A 16,528-nucleotide genomic window follows, 5' to 3' on the forward strand; every position below is an offset into this window, starting at 1 on the left:
GGTCAATGCATTAGATATTTGAACAAACTTGAAGGCAAAAGCTAAAAAAAGAGTAAATGTACTTACCTATCTCCTTCAGGTTTAATAACCGGCCTCTGCTCGCGGGTAACCGACACGACCGGGAGACGTGTACTACCACGCTTGTACACGATGGACCCTTCCACCTGCACATCTCCCTCGCTATCCGTAAGCTCATCCCCGCCATCCCCGCCCCCTGAGCCACCCGGACCCTCGGTCCAATCCGGCAACTCGGTCCGATCCGGCCAGGTCTCCCATCCGGGCCTCTCCACGTCGGGTGAAGCGTCCGGTAAATAAGACACATCCTTTCTCACATGCATCTATCTTCTCATAGGGCATCTTAAGTACATGAAGTATTTTGTCCGACTGGTACAGGTTTGCAGGCATGACATGGCCTTTGGGTAGGAAGCGTCCAAATAGTGTCATCATCGCGTCGTAGCATTCTCTTCCCAAGTTGAACTGAGCCTTCAGAGCCATTACTTGTGCAATTGCATCCAGCTGACAGAGCTCAGTGTGCTCATGGAGAGGACGTTTTGAAGACTCCAACATTTCATAAAAGGCCTTTGCAGATTCCTCCATCTCATCTTCCGAATCCCGAGCATCATCAAAGTCTTGCACCATGTCTTCGATCCCGGTACCATGCTCGTCCGTGCGACGACGGACCACCTCAGCTCTTGTGCGTTGTATAGACTCACCATGAAATGTCCACACCGTATAATTAGGCTTAAAACCCCTCCTCTACAGGTGTTTAATCATTACAGCCTCTGTCGTCTTTTTATAGTTGTCGCATCCAGGACAGGGGCAATAGTTTCTTTCCTGGCCATTTGCGAATGCGGCTTTCACAAATTCCTTTGTTTTTACAAACCATTCTTTCGTCATCTCTTTCTGACTAGGGTGACCGGTATACATCCACGCACGATCACTCATCTTGCCTAGCTACTAAAGACAGAAGAAATATATTTATATATAATTTAGCATTTATATTCATCGGTTAATCAGGTTCGCCATTTTTATTACGTCCAGGCAACCTACACACTAATAGGTAAAGATAGGTCCTAATCCCACCCGAGTATGTGTAGATTGGGTTCGTTTTCCCATGCTCTGCTCCGGATCCAACGCAAAATTTCGGCAGCACCTCCCCGCTGTTCTCCTGATACACGTCTCCGCAATAAACAGAGAGGATGTGCATCCGGAGAACAACAGGGAGGCACTGACGAAATTCCGCATCGGATCCAGAGCACAGCATACGGGAAAACGAACCCAATCTACACATACTCGGGCTGTCCATGGATAATGTTGGACAATTCGAAAGGATGGCGGTTATAAATATGCAAAGACATGCATATTTATAGATGTCGCCCTTTCGAACGGGAGACGCATACTGGTCAGGCATACTGATAAATTAATTTAATTACCTAAATCTATAAAGTTTAATCCGGAAACCGAGCCACAGTAAATGAAGGGGCGGGAGGAGATGAAATTTGTACTGGCCCACGAATGCAGGGGCGGAGCTCGTACAACGCACGGGCAGGTCTTCGCACAGCAGACCTCACAGCGACGAGACAACTATAACATGTAAATCCACCCGATCAACACAAATATTCTAATTATGTCATTTTAGAGGAAAACAAGTTAAGAATATAATATTCATGAGCTAACCAAGGTTTTTATGCCATTTTGTAGCTAAATGGGCTAATTATCTCATTGTTGGGGAAAATAAGGTAAGGAGAATAAGATAGAGGAGAAGAAAGAGGAGGAGGAGAAGAAGAAGAAGAAATCAAGAAGGAGAAGGAGGAGGAGGAGAAGGAGGAGGAGAAGAAGGAGGAGGAGAAGGTATTCTTCTTCTCTTCTTCTCTTCTTCTTCTCTTCTTCTCTTCTTCTTCTTCTTATTATTTTTGTCTTCTCTTCTTCTTCTTCTTCTTCTTCTTCTTCTTCTCCTCCTCCTCCTCTTCTCCTCTTCTCCTCCTCCTCCTCTTCTTCTTCTTCCTATTCTTTCTATTAAGCTAACTAACTAACTAACTAACCTAACTAACCAAGCTAACTAAACCTATCGCTAAACCTAGATAGCACTAAACAACAACAAAATAACAAAAAACGAATCTACCACTAAGTAACTAAAAAGAATCTAGCTACCACTAATTAACAAAACAAAATCTACCACTAAACTACCTACTAAATCTACTAGTTAACTAACTAAATCTACCAACTAACTAAATTACCACTAAAACTACTAATTAACTAACCTACCAACTAAACTATATATGCCACTAAATCTGTTAATTAGCAAAAAAAGAAAAAAAGGACTCACCGGAGGGGGCGTCCGGGGAGGAGGAGGGCGCGTCGATGGAGGAGAGGGCGGTGGTGGCGGAGGGGGTGGTGATGGAGAAGGGGCGAGCTCCGACGGCGGTGGTGGAGGAGGAGGTCCCGGGGAGGAGGAGGGGCGTGGTGGAGGAGGGGGCGTAGGGAGGCCGGAGGAGGGCGCAGGGAGGCCAAAGGAGGAGGGGGCGGCGGCGCAGGGAGGTCGGAGGCCGGAGGAGGAGGGGGCGGCAGGGAGGCCGGAGGAGGAGGGGCGGCGGCGCAGGGAAGCCGGAGGCCGGAGGAGGAGGGGGCGCAGGAAGGCTGGAGGAGGAGGGGGCGCAGGGAGGCCGGAGGAGGAGGGGTGGCGGCGCAAGGAGGCCGGAGGAGGAGGGGGCGCAGGGAGGCCGGAGGAGGAGGGGCGGCAGCGCAGGGAGGCCGGAGGAGGGCGCGGCGGCGGTGGTGGTGTCAGGGGGTGAGAGAGAGGGTGTGGGGTGGCCGTTAGGGGTGAGAGAGAGGCGCGTGGGGTGGGGCTAACGTCCGTTAGGGTGCACCCTCTTTGTCGTCCGCCTCCCGATGGCACAGAGGAGAAAAGTGGACGGCAAAGAGAGAGGTCGTTAGGGGGGAGAGAGGGGTGCGGGTGGGCCAGCCGAGCGCTTTGCCGTATGCCTAAGTGATGTTTGCCGTGAGCCCAGCTCTTTGTCGTCTGCCTGAGTGGTGTTTGCCGTGAGCCAGCTGACGGCAAAGAGCTGGCTGATGGCAAAGAGGGTCTTTGCCATCAGCCTTCTCTTTGCCGTCTGGTTTCTGGTAGCTGATGGCAAAGAGGGTCTTTGCCATCAGCCAGCAGACGGCAAAGAAGCTGCAGATGGCAAAATCTCTGATTCCAGTAGTGAGAGTGTCTCGGTCATGTCTGCATAGTTCTCGAACCTGCAGGGTCAGCACACTTAAGGTTCGATGACGTTTCGGTGTAGTTGAGTTATAGGTGTTGGTGACCGAAGGTTGTTCGGAGTCTCGGATGAAATCCTGGATGTCACTAGGAGCTCCAGAATGGTCCGGAGGTAAGATATATAGGAAGTCCTGTTTTGGTCACCGAAAAGGTTTCGTGCTCATCGGTAGTGTACCGGGAGTGCCGGGAGGGTGTCGGGGGACCACGGGAGGGGTGTGGCGATCCAAGATTCTTGTGGGCTATGAGAAGAGGTGGACCAGCCCCTGGTGGGCTGTCCAAAGCCTATCTCAAAGGCCCATGCAGCTAGGAGAAGAGATAAAAGGTTAAAGGATTTCTAAAAGGAAGGGAAGGAGGAGTCCTCCCAAAGTAGTCCACCTTCCCACAAGGAAGGTGGACTCTTCCTTTGGTTCGGCCGACCCCTCTCCTTAGAGGAGGGGCAAGGAAGCCTCCTATCCTCTCCTCCTATATATACAAGAGGTTTTGAGCATTTTTGAGACACAATAATCAGCCATGTGTTGTCCTCTCTCTAGATCTGTTTCTCCTCTAGTCTAGTTTTCAGCGGTGCTTAGGCGAAGCCCTACTGGACTAGCTCCACCACCATCGCCGTCACGCCGCCGCGCTGCAGGAGAACTCATCTACCTCTCCGCCCCCTCTTGCTGGATCAACAAGGCGAAGATCACCGTTGAGCTATACGTGTGTTGAACGCGGAGGTGATGTACGTTCAGCGCTAGATGGTGACGGATCGTAGGACGGCGGCGATTTGGATCGCGAAGACGTTCCACTACATCAACCGCGTTTCTAAACGCTTCCCGCTTAGCGATCTACAAGGGTATGTGGATCCGATCTCCCTCTCGTAGATGATCATCACCGTGATAGGTCTTCGTGTGCGTAGGAATTTTTTTGTTTCCCATGCAAGGTTCTCCAACAATATCATGGGCTTTGTTAACATAGTTGGATCATAAGATGTTATTTCCTTGCTATCTTTATGTGATGAATCGAATCTTTCCCGTAGAGATTTTGTTATGTCGAATTGAATATTAGATTTGAGATCACTTGATGTATGTCTTGCATGTGAATACCCGTTGTGACAATAGGTTGTTCTATTGATTCACTTGATATATGTTTCGGTACTCAACTTGCGGATTCTCGTGGTGATAATGGGGTAATCTATGCAGAGTAGTTGACACACGTTCTTGTCCTACTTTCTCCAATAGAAATCTTGGGGTACTCTTTGAAGTTCTTTGTGTTGGATTGAATATGACGAATCTGAAATTGTTTGATGCATGTTGAATAATTAACCAACAGATACTTGAGGTGACATTGGAGTATCTAGGTGACATTAGGGTTGATTGATATGTATCTTAGGTGTTATTATAGTATGAACTCTAGGGATGTTTGTGACACTTATAGGAATAACTCAAAAGATTGATCGGAAAGAATAACTTTGAGGTGGTTCGCTGCCTACAACAACTTATATTTATGTTCTCTGATAATAGGAACTTTGGATGATTCTTTATTGCACACTCAGGGATGATCATATGATTCTACTATGTCAGCATTGTTGAGAGATTGCACTAGTGAAAGTATGAACCCTAGGCCTTGTTTCTAAGTATTTCTATAACATTTTGCTCGTTGTTTACTACTTATTACCTTACTGTTTTTATTTATTCAGATTATAAAAACCTATATCTACTATCCATACTACAATTGTATAGTTGTATCTCCATCTATTCGCTGAACTAGTGCACCTATATAATTTTCCATTGTATTTGGTCTGTTGGGACACAAGAGATTTCTTGTATTTGATTGTAGGGTTGTTTGAGAGAGACTACGTTCATCCTACACCTCCCACGGATTGATAAATCTCAGGTCATCCACTTGAGGGAAATTTGTTGTTGTCCTACAAAACTTTGCACTTGAATGCCCAATAACATCTACAAGAATAAAGTTGCATAGTAGACATCATAGATCAGGGCCTCCTCCCGAGCCATTTATCAGGGCTAGCGTACAAAGTGGATCATCTCGTGCAACTCCCGGGAGCGACACGGGTGAATTCCCGTGCCACCAAAACTTGTCCTCCATGCACATGTGACATCGGCGACGATGAGGCTGCTCGTCTCTCACATGAGGTAGGTTGGTGGCACGAGAGGTACTGGCTTCTCATTGGTGTGGGCCTGCCCATGGTACGCGGGCTTTTGGTGGTGGCATGTATGCAAGGCGACGACAATCTATGGATAAATTCGTACAAGCACGATCAAGCGGAATAAAAAAGTGCAAGATCCCCGGAGTTGTGTACCATCACCTCTGAACCTTGCGAAAGACCCCTATAACAAATGAATATGCAACTAGCTTGACCCAAATAGGATGTCATCTTGAACCAAGACATCATCAGTGCCATATTGCTCAACTTGTGCATCCAACAAGCGTGTACTAGCCTTCGCCATCCGTGGCTTGAGTACCGTCATATGTGCCCCTCCTGGATGAAAGAGAACTAGAATCTTGTTCCGACATCACGGCCAGACAATTGTCTTGGCAAAGCAGGACATTCCTCCAGCAACAATACAACTAAAAAGGACGAAAAACAATAGTATATCATACCAATGAGACGAGGAAGAAGAAGCTCTGTCTCCGCAGAACAACCAACCATTCGAGGACTTGCACAACCAATGTCGGTCTACTTCCAGCCATCATAGCCCGCGACCTCAATAAGATCCGGGGATCCCTCAACCCTGTTTGCTCCTAGATGGGGGCAAGAGCCCCGTCTGATCAAGTACGAACCCCAGTGAACGCCGCAACGGCCTCGGCAACGTCTTCCTGAATCCTAACCGTACTATGAATAGAACCGACGCACGGACTAAAGTTTCCCCCTCCCTCCTTTCGCCCGAGCGGCCGATGGAGGGAGAGTGAACCAACGGTGGTGGTGGCAGAACACAAAGGGAAGCCTCGGTCGCTTCCTTTTCGCCTTGCTACGAGGTTTGCTCTTTCCGGGGGTCCGCTTTTATTATTTCTTCTCCTGTTTTTGAACACGGTACTAACGCAAGCGATCATATACACGCGCATACACTCATTCCTATGAACATCCTATCCCTATGAGCATCTTCGAAAGACTGAACCGCTATATCATCTTAAAATTTACGAAGCCACTGTATTTGCAAGTAAAATAACATAACATAACTATGTACAATTCAAAAAAAAGGTAACTAAAGATTCAGTAAATCAGACATGAAGTACAGATGATTTTGCCTCATTCATGAAGTAAAGAGCCTGAGTTGCAGACGGAGATGAGTGCGGCAGTATTGAACCGCCATTAGTTTGCACCTGCAGCGGCGTAAGACCTCAGATGCTGTACAAACTCGTCGATGTACCTATCCTGGAGTTCCTTATCGCCTACGACTGCTTGCATCTTGAGTGCGTTAGCAACAAAGCCCCTCCTTTCTTCTCCCTCAACCATGACGGCCCGGACGGCGCTCGCGACACCATGGCTATCAAACGACCCGTCGTCCTTGTCCCTCGCCACCTGCAACCCTACCTTCTTTGCCTCCATTTGCCGCGCGTTGGGACCTTGGTCGCCGAAGATGGGCAGCATGACTAGCGGGTGCCCGAACAGGAGGCCCTCCATGAGCGAGTTCCGGCCGCAGTGCGTCAGGAACCCGCCGACGGCCGCGTGCGCCAGTATGCTCATCTGGGGAACCCACCCCGTGGCCACGAGCCCGCGGTCGTGGGTGCGTTCCTCGAAGCCGGGAGGGAGAGGGTCGTCATTATCGGCGCCGATGGGCTTCCTGAGAGCCCAGAGGAAGCGCGTCCCGGCGAGCTCCAGGCCGAGGGCCAGCTCGCGCACCTGCTCCTCGCCCAGTGGCACCTCGCTCCCCAGCGCCACGTACACCACCGAGCCGGCCGGCTGCTCGTCCAGCCACTGCACGGTGGCATGGTCTGCTCCGTCGGTGCCGGTGGCACGGCGGCCTCCGTCAGGTAACGGCGGCAGAAGGCCGAGGGGCAACACCGGCTTGCCGAGGAGCGTTGCTAACAGCGGGAAGGACTCGGGCTCCCACTCGACGCAGCTCATGATGGCCGTAAGCGTGCACCTCTTCTCTGTCAAGATGCAGCGTTGGAGGCTGGACATGCCCGACGACGTGCCATGGCCGGTGACAAACTGTGTCATTGCCTTCCGCTCGTAACTGGGCACAGCGCGCCTGGCCGCAGCTGCCCGTTCAAACACAGCGGCGACGGCAGGGTCGGCCTCGGGGTGCTCCAATGGTGGGCGGGGCACGGCGGCGAGCATGGCAGCCGTCGCCAGGAGCGACGCGCATGGCACCTGGCATCAATGCAGCTAGGTTTGAGACATGCATGGGATGGAATGGAACCAACAACAACAAGCGACCGCACAAACAAGCCGTCTTTTCACTTTTGTGGATTGGGTCGAACCTTGTGCTCGAGGGCGGCAGCGGCGGCCCAATGGTGGAAGCAGTCAGCGATGATCCAGTGAGGCCTGGTACCCTCGTCGGCGCACGCGGCGGCCAAGAATTCCTCGAAGGGCGCGGCGAGGCCGTCGAAGGCCTTCCAGTGGAGCTCACGGTCGGCGACGGGGACGTCGTTGGTGGACTCCGCGCCTTCGGGCAGGCCATCGACGCGCGGCAGCGGGAGGGCCACCAGGTCGACGCGCGGCGCCGCTGCGGGGCGCAGCGGCGGGAGGCGGGCGAGGTTGCGCGCCGTGGAGACGTAGGACACAGTGTGGCCCCGCAGCGCCAGGCGCTCGGCGAGCTCCAGGTACGGAAGCAGGTGGCCGAAAGCTAGGTAGGGGCAGATTACGATGCGGAGCGGCGGCGAGGACGAGGACAGGGCGTCCATGGAGAGCTGAAGCTCGGCCTACCGGCGTGGCGACAAGCGGCTGCTGGCTCTTGGTGGTGGTGCTCAGTGCTCACTGTTCAGCTGCTCACAGCGCTGCTAAAAAGCCATCGGTGGTCACTGAGATTTGGCTCGGTGCTCTCCTCCCATGAACACGTGCGCCACCTAAAATGGTGAGACAACCTAGCGGTTGGCACGGTTTGGGTAGCTCCCGAAACATGCCCTACAGAATTGAATTTGACACCTTCTCCTTTGTCCTCTGGTCCCCTCGCCCCTTCAAGAAAGCTATTTTTATCGGCGCTGAGAGAACTTAAACGGACCGATCCAAATGAAGTTGATTTTTGTTCGTTTTTAGTTCGTTTGGATCGATCTGGTGAACACCATCTGCTTTCACATTTAGGTCGACGCATGCGTTCAACACTGACCCGATCCATTTTGATAGTGCGTAAGAAAAATTACAGACATTTTCAAAAATAAAATCAAACATTATAGTCGGCCACCAAGGCCGGTGAGAATCCGCGCACATCCATTACATAATTGAACATTAAAAAAAACTAAACTGCCCGCTACCTTAGGCGTCCTCGTCGTCGGCGTCAGGGCCGGTGAGGTTGAGTTGTGCCGACGCGGGGGCGGGCTGTGCTAACGCGGGTAGTGCTGATGGCGGCGGTAGCGCAGCATGGGTGCGCTCCTTCGCCAAGCGCAGCGCCCTCCTATGCTGGAGGTAGGCGACCTCCTCCGGACGCAGCGCGCAAGGATAGACGACGAGGGGCTTGCCCATGTTTCGGGCGGAGCCGACCATGGCTGCTAGCTAGGGTTTGGTCGCCGACGAGGGAGCAGAGAGGCAGCGAGATGGGGACAGGGGTCTGGAAGTAGATGAGGTCGAACCCCACCGCACGCTCGGATTAAAAAAGATTGACCGCGATCGCTGACACGTGGGCCCGTGGAGGGTGGCCGTCATCAATTAAGTTGACCGCGGGTAGTTGAACTACCGGCGGGTGTGGCTGGTGTGGACACCGAGAGGCGCGCGCGTTCGCTTCGTGTCCGTGCCGACGCATTTCGGTCCCAAATTTAGGCCGAAAATGGGTCGGCGCAGACGCGTTTTAACAATAGGCCCGCACGTTGGACCATCACATTTGTCCAGACGTATCCAAACGGACGTCGACGGACGAAATGGATCGCCCCATTAAAATCGTGATAGCTACTCGTGCCATATACGAAAATGCAATTCGGCTTGTAGGAGCATGTGGTCCTGTCCATGAAAAATGATTTTTGATATGTCAAAAAATTTCAACAAAAATATTATGTGTTCTTTGTCACATTCAAATGTTACCTAAAAATTCTGAGGCAGAAAGGTTAAGTATTTTGGGCTGTGCAAAATAAAACAAATTAAACATGAACTGTTACTCCAAAATGTCACACCTAAATTTGTTCATTTCATTGACGAAACACCACTGCTTTGTTTCGCATGAAAATTGTCAAGCATGATTGAGACAGTAAAACGAACATGTACAAAAAATTTCAATAAAACATTTACTATTATTTTCTGTGTTACTGTTTATCCGGGCGCAAATGCACCTGGGAGATAAAACACCTCTCCCGTGATAAAGGCTTATACACTAGTGGTCGGGGTTCACCTGGGTGCGGGAACGTATCTGGTGCATCGGGAAATTAGTGCTACCGGTGCACCGATCCACCGTTGCACATTCGAAAATGTTTGAAAAATGTCCAATTTTTTTTAGTTTAGTAACGCAATATCAATGTATGTTGTCATAAAAATTCAGATCAAAATTTGAAACATTGTTCGAGATACAAAAATGATAAATTTAACACTCAATAATATACAAAACAAGTTTGGCTTTACTTTTGGCCCATTAGCATATTGATGTCAAATTTCGCTGGGGACGTCCCAAGAGGTGCTCTTTTCCCTCGAAAAAAGTCCTTGGGGATCAAACGGCTGGAGATGCTCTTAGGGTTGGGTAGGGGCGATGAAGCAGCCACGGGCAATCTTGGGAAGGCGAGCTGGGTGGCGGGAAATGTCGAGGACCGGAACCGGGCGGCGGCACTGAGATTGAGAAAGGGGATCTAGGAGAGAGGAGAGCGAAGAGAGTTTTCTCTTAGGGCGACGCTATGTGTAGGCTAGCGGATAAAATTAAAAGATCGGTCGCCTCCGTGACCATTGGATGAAGTTGTGGATGATCGTGTGATCTACTCACGTGACACATCATCTTTGCAAGAAATGTGTCACTACAATATATTATGTAAGAGATGTCTAGTTGTACAATTTTTTCGCAATAGAGGTTACGATGCGGAATTTTTTACAACAAAGATCATGATGCGGAAATTTTTAAAACTTATTTTTTCTATGGACCTGTTGCAACAAATGCCTTTTTGCAACAAGTGTCTTGTTGCAAAACAACCTGTTGCAGAAAACAAAAACCAAGTGCGGATCCCACTCCACATCATCCGGCAGCAACGTCAGACGCGATGTGAGGTTGGGGACGACCAAGGGGTGGATACTCCGAATCCAATGTGCCATCGATCTCGACGGAGCGACGCAGATTCAACCGGGGGGGGGGGGTTCGGCTAAGATTTTCGGACGGTCGATGGAGAGGTCATCGACGGTCGAGGAGAGAGAGAGAGAGAGAGAGAGAGAGAGAGAGAGAGAGAGAGTCTGACCCGTTGATTGTAAAGAGAAATTAGGAACATAGAGTGAAGCGCAGGAGATGGAGGAGAGCATGCTCGTCCGCACCGGCACAGGCACATCTCATGTTGCGCGTGTTTGGATCCATATCTTGCAACAAACTAGTTGTTGCATGGTAGGAAATCACAACAATGGCCGAGTTGCAAGCCTAGGCGATGGAAAAATGATGCTTTTAAGCCATTCGATTAAAAAAGATTCGATGGCCGCAGACACGAGCGATGCGCGCAATAAGATCGGTCAAATGAACATAGATGTTTTCCTTTTTCTTACTGGAGCAAACAAAGAGTTTTTTTTTTCATATGCATCAGTGGATACCAATGACCTAGTTAGTATAGCACACACATCCACCACACCGTTGATTTCTTACTTTTAGCACGGAATGATTTACTCCTCCTTATAGTTCTCTTTAACTATAATTAATTAGATATAAAGGGAGTAGTTAGTAATAACATGTTGGTTCATCCCACGTGTCTTTAAATAACTGTTGTTAGGTCCGTCTACTGTATCTAAAATACTAGTGACATGGATTGTATACGACATGTTATCACTAACACTATAAAAGTGCCATATCAAATATGTCAAGGTCACCACTATTTTTTTAAAATAGTGATGTCCTGGATTGAAATTGGTGTGCCGTGAATTAATGTTGTGACTAGCCATTTTTCTACTGGTATTGATTATGATAAATTTTCTAAAATTTATGTTCGATGAAAACTATGCCGTAGTTCGGCTGCAATGACCTCCATCAGCAGGAATGGTGAGAAAGAAGAAAGCACGGCGGGAAAGATATTTGGTTCCTTCTCGTTTTCCTCGAGCTCTGCGACACCAACAACAACACTCGTAATGGGGAAGGGGAGTTAGCGAAATACCTCAACAACAACAAAATCAACTATAGGAACAAAATGATGATGACTTCAACATATTGCTGTGATGGAATGACCACAAACTTACATATTCAATGCTTTCCATATTGAAACAAGGTGTGTTAACGATATTAATCTCAATGGTATCAATGAAGTTTGCTTTCGTTCTAGCTGGAATAATTCTTGGGGAGAGATGAATATATCTCACAATCGACAAAGTGTCATATGAATAAATATTGAGCTTTATTAATAGCTGTCTCATTTGAACCTTCTAGGTAAAACTCCCTTTGAAGCAAAACCCTCGTAAGGACGATTTCTCAAAATTACATAAGGAAAAGAAATTTACAAAGATTACTACTAATCTTCTGGTTGCTCATCGACTAGATAAAGATTTCTAAACCTGGATGCACATATGTGCTGTGTGTAGTGTGTTGGGCTCTTCGTGTGGCTACTTCCCTATCCTTCACTGTCATCAGTGCCCTCACCATATCTCTTCGAGATTTTTTCTGTATTTGTTTTAGATTTCTCAGCATTTTTATCTTAATTTAGAATTTTCCGTATTTAAAAAAATAAAAAAGCTCGGATGGCTGAAATGGCCCACAAGGCCGAAAATCAACACGGCCAGCCCTCAGCTGTGTCGTGCCGGGCCGACCCCCATGGACGGGCCTTTGGGCTGCCACGGGCATGCCGGCCCGGCCCATTCCCATGTGGCCAGGTTTGTTGCGCACCGGCCGCCAGCCAGCCCCACCCCGCACCTCCGGCTCGATGGCATCATCCCCCCCGCTCCGTCCCCTCACGCAACCACCCTCCGCCCGTCCAATCCACCTCACAATCCCGCCGCCGGCCGGCGCCATGGCGGCCCCTTCCGCCTCATTCCCCTCCACGGCCACGCTGCTGCTCGCCGGCAGCCGGCTCCCGCGGTTCCAGATCAAGTCGCTCCGAGCCCCCACCAAGCCACCGTACCGCTCCGCCTCCGCCTCCCCCCACCGCCCGTGGCTCCGCGGCGTCGCCAGGCGCCCCCTGCTCGTCCCCATGTCCTCTTCCCTGCCGCCCCTCCGGGTGACGGCCGCTCCTCCGCCTGAGGCGGAGGCCGATGACGAATCGGGCCGGCTGGCGGCCGCGAGGAGGGTCGCGATGGCGCTGGTCTGCAGCGCGCTGGCGGCGGTGTGGTGCCATCGGGCGCTTGCCGCGGGGGCCTCCGCGGCGGGAGCTGGCGCGGGGGCGTCCACGGCGGTGGAGGCCGCCGATGTGGTCGGTTGGGTGGCGCTGCGGCTCCGAGGAAGCTGGCCGACGGTGCTGCAGGTTCTGCAGCTGCTCAGGGAGCAGGGCCTTGTCCTCGCCCTACTGCTCGGCCTCTCCGCCTTCTTCTCCATGGCCGAGACCGCCATCACCACGCTCTGGCCCTGGAAGGTTCGCGAGCTGGCCGATAAGGAACCCGAGAACGGCGTTTTCAAAATGCTCCGGAACGATGTCACTCGCTTCCTCACAACCATACTCATCGGCACGACTGTGGTCAACATTGGCGCCACAGCAATTGTCACCGAGGCAGCCACGGCGATGTTTGGCGAAGCAGGTGTCAGTGCAGCTACAGGCGTCATGACTGTTGCCGTTCTGCTTCTTACAGAAATCACGCCCAAAAGTGTTGCAGTCCACAATGCCACAGAAGTTGCCAGGTTTGTGGTCAGGCCAATCGCTTGGCTTTCAATCATCCTCTATCCCGTTGGCCGGATTGTTACAATTATATCCATGGGAATTCTGAAGCTCCTAGGCCTGAAAGGAAGAAGCGAGCCATATGTGACTGAAGACGAACTGAAGCTAATGCTCCGGGGAGCGGAGCTGAGTGGTGCAATTGCAGAAGACGAGCAGGACATGATTGAGAATGTACTCGAGATTAAAGACACACATGTCAGGGAGGTGATGACACCGTTGGTAGATGTGGTTGCAATTGATGCAGCCGCAACACTGATTGATTTCAAAAACCTATGGGAAACCCACCAGTACTCTAGAGTTCCTGTATTTGAGGAGCGCATAGATAATATCGTGGGAATTGTATATGCAATGGACATGCTTGAATATGTGGAAGAGGCCGAGAAGTTGAAGGACATCACAGTGAAGGAAATTGCACATATGCCTATATACTTTGTCCCTGATTCAATGTCCGTTTGGAACCTGCTGAGAGAGTTCCGGATCAGGCAGGTTCATATGGCAGTGGTCCTCAATGAGTATGGTGGAACGATTGGTATTGTGACATTAGAAGATGTGGTGGAAGAAATAGTCGGTGAAATCTTCGATGAGAATGATTCAAAGGAGGAAATCCAGAAGAAAACAGGCAACATAGTAATGCTGGAAGATGGAACATTTGTTGTTGATGCAAATACATCGATAGACGATCTATCTGAAGAGCTTGTTGTTAAAATACCAGATGGCCATCAGTATGAGACCGTGTCTGGTTTTGTTTGTGAATCTTTTGGCTATATACCAGAAGAAGGTGGGAAAATGCTTGTGATACTCGAAAGGGATAAAAGAGAGGAGAACGATGAATATCAGGACGAAGGATCTGATAACCAAGATGGCCGAGAAACGACTCAAGCTTATGAACTTGAGATACTTGAAGCTAATGCAAGAAAGGTTAGCAAAGTACGTTTCAAGCCCATAAGCAGTGAATGTGTAGACGTTGACAACAAGGGTGTGAACCGGCTGATGTCAAAAAAGATTATCAAGCGGAAGAAGAAGAACTCTGGTAATTCTTCCGACAGCGATGATGACGACGAGTGTCCTGATATAACAGAAAATGGTTGCCCTGTGGAGCCGGTTTCATACTCAGATGATAGTGCGGAGCTAGAAGATGCTGGCAGTTCTGTGGGGACAAGGTAACAAAGTAAGCAATTAGCACCATTGTGCTACTGCCAATAACCAACCTCCTGCCCCTTGTTGCATCATACAACCGAAGAAGAGAAAAGAGGAGAAACATAGTAGGCGACGTAAAACAGCGGCAGTAAGCATTGACTGCTCTCGTGTTGAGTTGGGTGGAGTTTTTGTTTGTCTCGCTACTTTGGTCTGCTTGATGTGTGCGTGTGTGAGGCTTTAGTGGTGGTAGTGGAGAAGAGCATTGTGCGTACTTGTAAGCAGCAAGTTTGGTCGTGGTGCAGCTCTTAAACAAAAAAGTCAATTCCTGGATCCGCCATCGTATATGGGGGCCGTCCATGAGGAGACCAATAATCTAGTTTCCATGAATCCTAAGTAATAATCTAGATAGGAAGCTTGGAATAGTCCCTGTAATTGTTCCAACTCTATTGATGTTTGGCAATTTGAATTAAGAAAATTTAAGAAACCATCCCAGGGTTGGAGTGCTAACATAGAGGCTGCAATGAGAGACCATAAGAGCATGCTAGAATGGAGGAAGTTATTGTAGAAATAAATAGTTCTCGGGTGATGGAAGAAGCTAAGGCTAGAGATCACACATCTTACTAATCAAAGGGAGAGGAAAACCCTAGTCCATGAACTAGCGGGACATGAGGGCATTGTAACTGAAGTGGAGGATGATAGAGGTAGGAACTGATTACTACAAATATCTTTTTAGCTTCAGAACAGACCTGACAACATATCCCTTAGAGAGGACTTCTTTAGAGAAGAGGAAAGCTGACTTAAGGAAAATAATTCACTAGATGCACTTTTCTCCGACGAGGAAGTGGAAGATGTTGTTCTTTACTCTTATTCTGATGGAGCTCTAGGCCTTGATGTCCTTTCTTTTATGTTTTAGCAAAAAAATATGGGATGCCATACTGATGATCTCTTAGCTGTTTAGACTGAACTTTGTCATGCTTACTCTCATTCCTAAGGAAGTTGGTACTCTGACTATGAAGAATTCTGACCAACGAGCCTTTTGAATTCTGACCAATGAGCCTTTTGAACTATAGCATCAAAGATTTTTTCTTCCTAAAATTCCTAAAAATATCTATTATAGTTAAAAAAAGCGCTAGGCGTTAATTGTGTTTTTTGCCACCGCCTTGCGCTTTTCTGACCAAAGCGCATGCTTATGCGCAGTTATGCGCTAGGCGTTTTGCTATCGCCTAGAGCTTAGACGCACTTAAGCGTTTGCTTAGGCGGGCCTTTTTTAACTATGATATCTAGGCCTCCTTATGCACATACTCCTTCCGTTCCTAAATGCTCCCTCCGTCTCAAAATAAGTGACTAAAAAATGATTCAGTTTTGTACTAACTTTAGTACAAAGTATAGTCACTTTTGAGTCACTTATTTTGGGACGGAGAGAGTATAAGATATGTGAGCTTATCTCTATTTTCTTAGTTTTGTATGCATCTAGACGCGTTTTAGTGTGTATATTCACTCAGTTTTAATCCTTATGTAGTCCATATTGCAATATCTAAAACATTTTATAATTAGAAACGGAGGGAGTACTAGTTTCCGTAATTGGTGGCTTTGATCAAAGGCAGATGTATTTTAGAGAGTGTGGTGATTGCTCATGAAATTCCATCAACTCTAAACATGAACAAGGTTTAGTTCTTACACTATACTATGATAAAGCGTATGATAAAGTCGATTTGGATTTCCCAATTGAAGTCTGGCTGACTCTGAGAGGCTTTAGTCCCAAATCGATCTTCTGGACCCAGTCTTTAGTCAGAGGTGGCTGTGTTGGAGTCAAGCTTAGAGCAAGTACAATAGAGCTGAGTCAGCTGGCTATAAGGAATAAACTAACATATTTTTGTTTAGTTAGATGAAAGAGAAGAGGAGAGAGAAGGTAAGCAGGCTCTTAGCTAAGAGCCAGCTCTAGCACGTGCTCCTAGGCATTTTGTGAGTATGAAAGGTGGATCATATAATAAAGAAGTATTACACTTTTACAATGAA

General features: G+C 48.8%; 2 protein-coding genes across 2 annotated transcripts; one reads left to right on the forward strand and one right to left on the reverse strand.

Annotated features, from left to right (window-relative positions):
- Positions 1–6,443: 6,443 nt before the first annotated feature.
- LOC123452920 (UDP-glycosyltransferase 91B1-like) lies at positions 6,444–8,243 on the reverse strand. Its single transcript, XM_045129661.1, has 2 exons — positions 7,682–8,243; positions 6,444–7,571 (listed from the first exon to the last, which is right to left on the reverse strand). The coding sequence occupies exons 1-2, from the start codon at positions 8,102–8,104 to the stop codon at positions 6,567–6,569; spliced, it is 1,428 nt and encodes a 475-aa protein (XP_044985596.1). The 5' UTR covers positions 8,105–8,243; the 3' UTR covers positions 6,444–6,566.
- A 4,172-nt stretch (positions 8,244–12,415) lies between these two features.
- LOC123452921 (DUF21 domain-containing protein At1g55930, chloroplastic-like) lies at positions 12,416–14,899 on the forward strand. Its single transcript, XM_045129662.1, has one exon. The coding sequence runs from the start codon at positions 12,431–12,433 to the stop codon at positions 14,537–14,539; it is 2,109 nt and encodes a 702-aa protein (XP_044985597.1). The 5' UTR covers positions 12,416–12,430; the 3' UTR covers positions 14,540–14,899.
- The last annotated feature ends 1,629 nt before the right edge of the window (positions 14,900–16,528 follow it).

The sequence above is a fragment of the Hordeum vulgare genome, chromosome 5H, assembly GCF_904849725.1.
Source record: "Hordeum vulgare subsp. vulgare chromosome 5H, MorexV3_pseudomolecules_assembly, whole genome shotgun sequence".
In the NCBI taxonomy this organism is placed as follows: Eukaryota; Viridiplantae; Streptophyta; class Magnoliopsida; order Poales; family Poaceae; genus Hordeum; species Hordeum vulgare.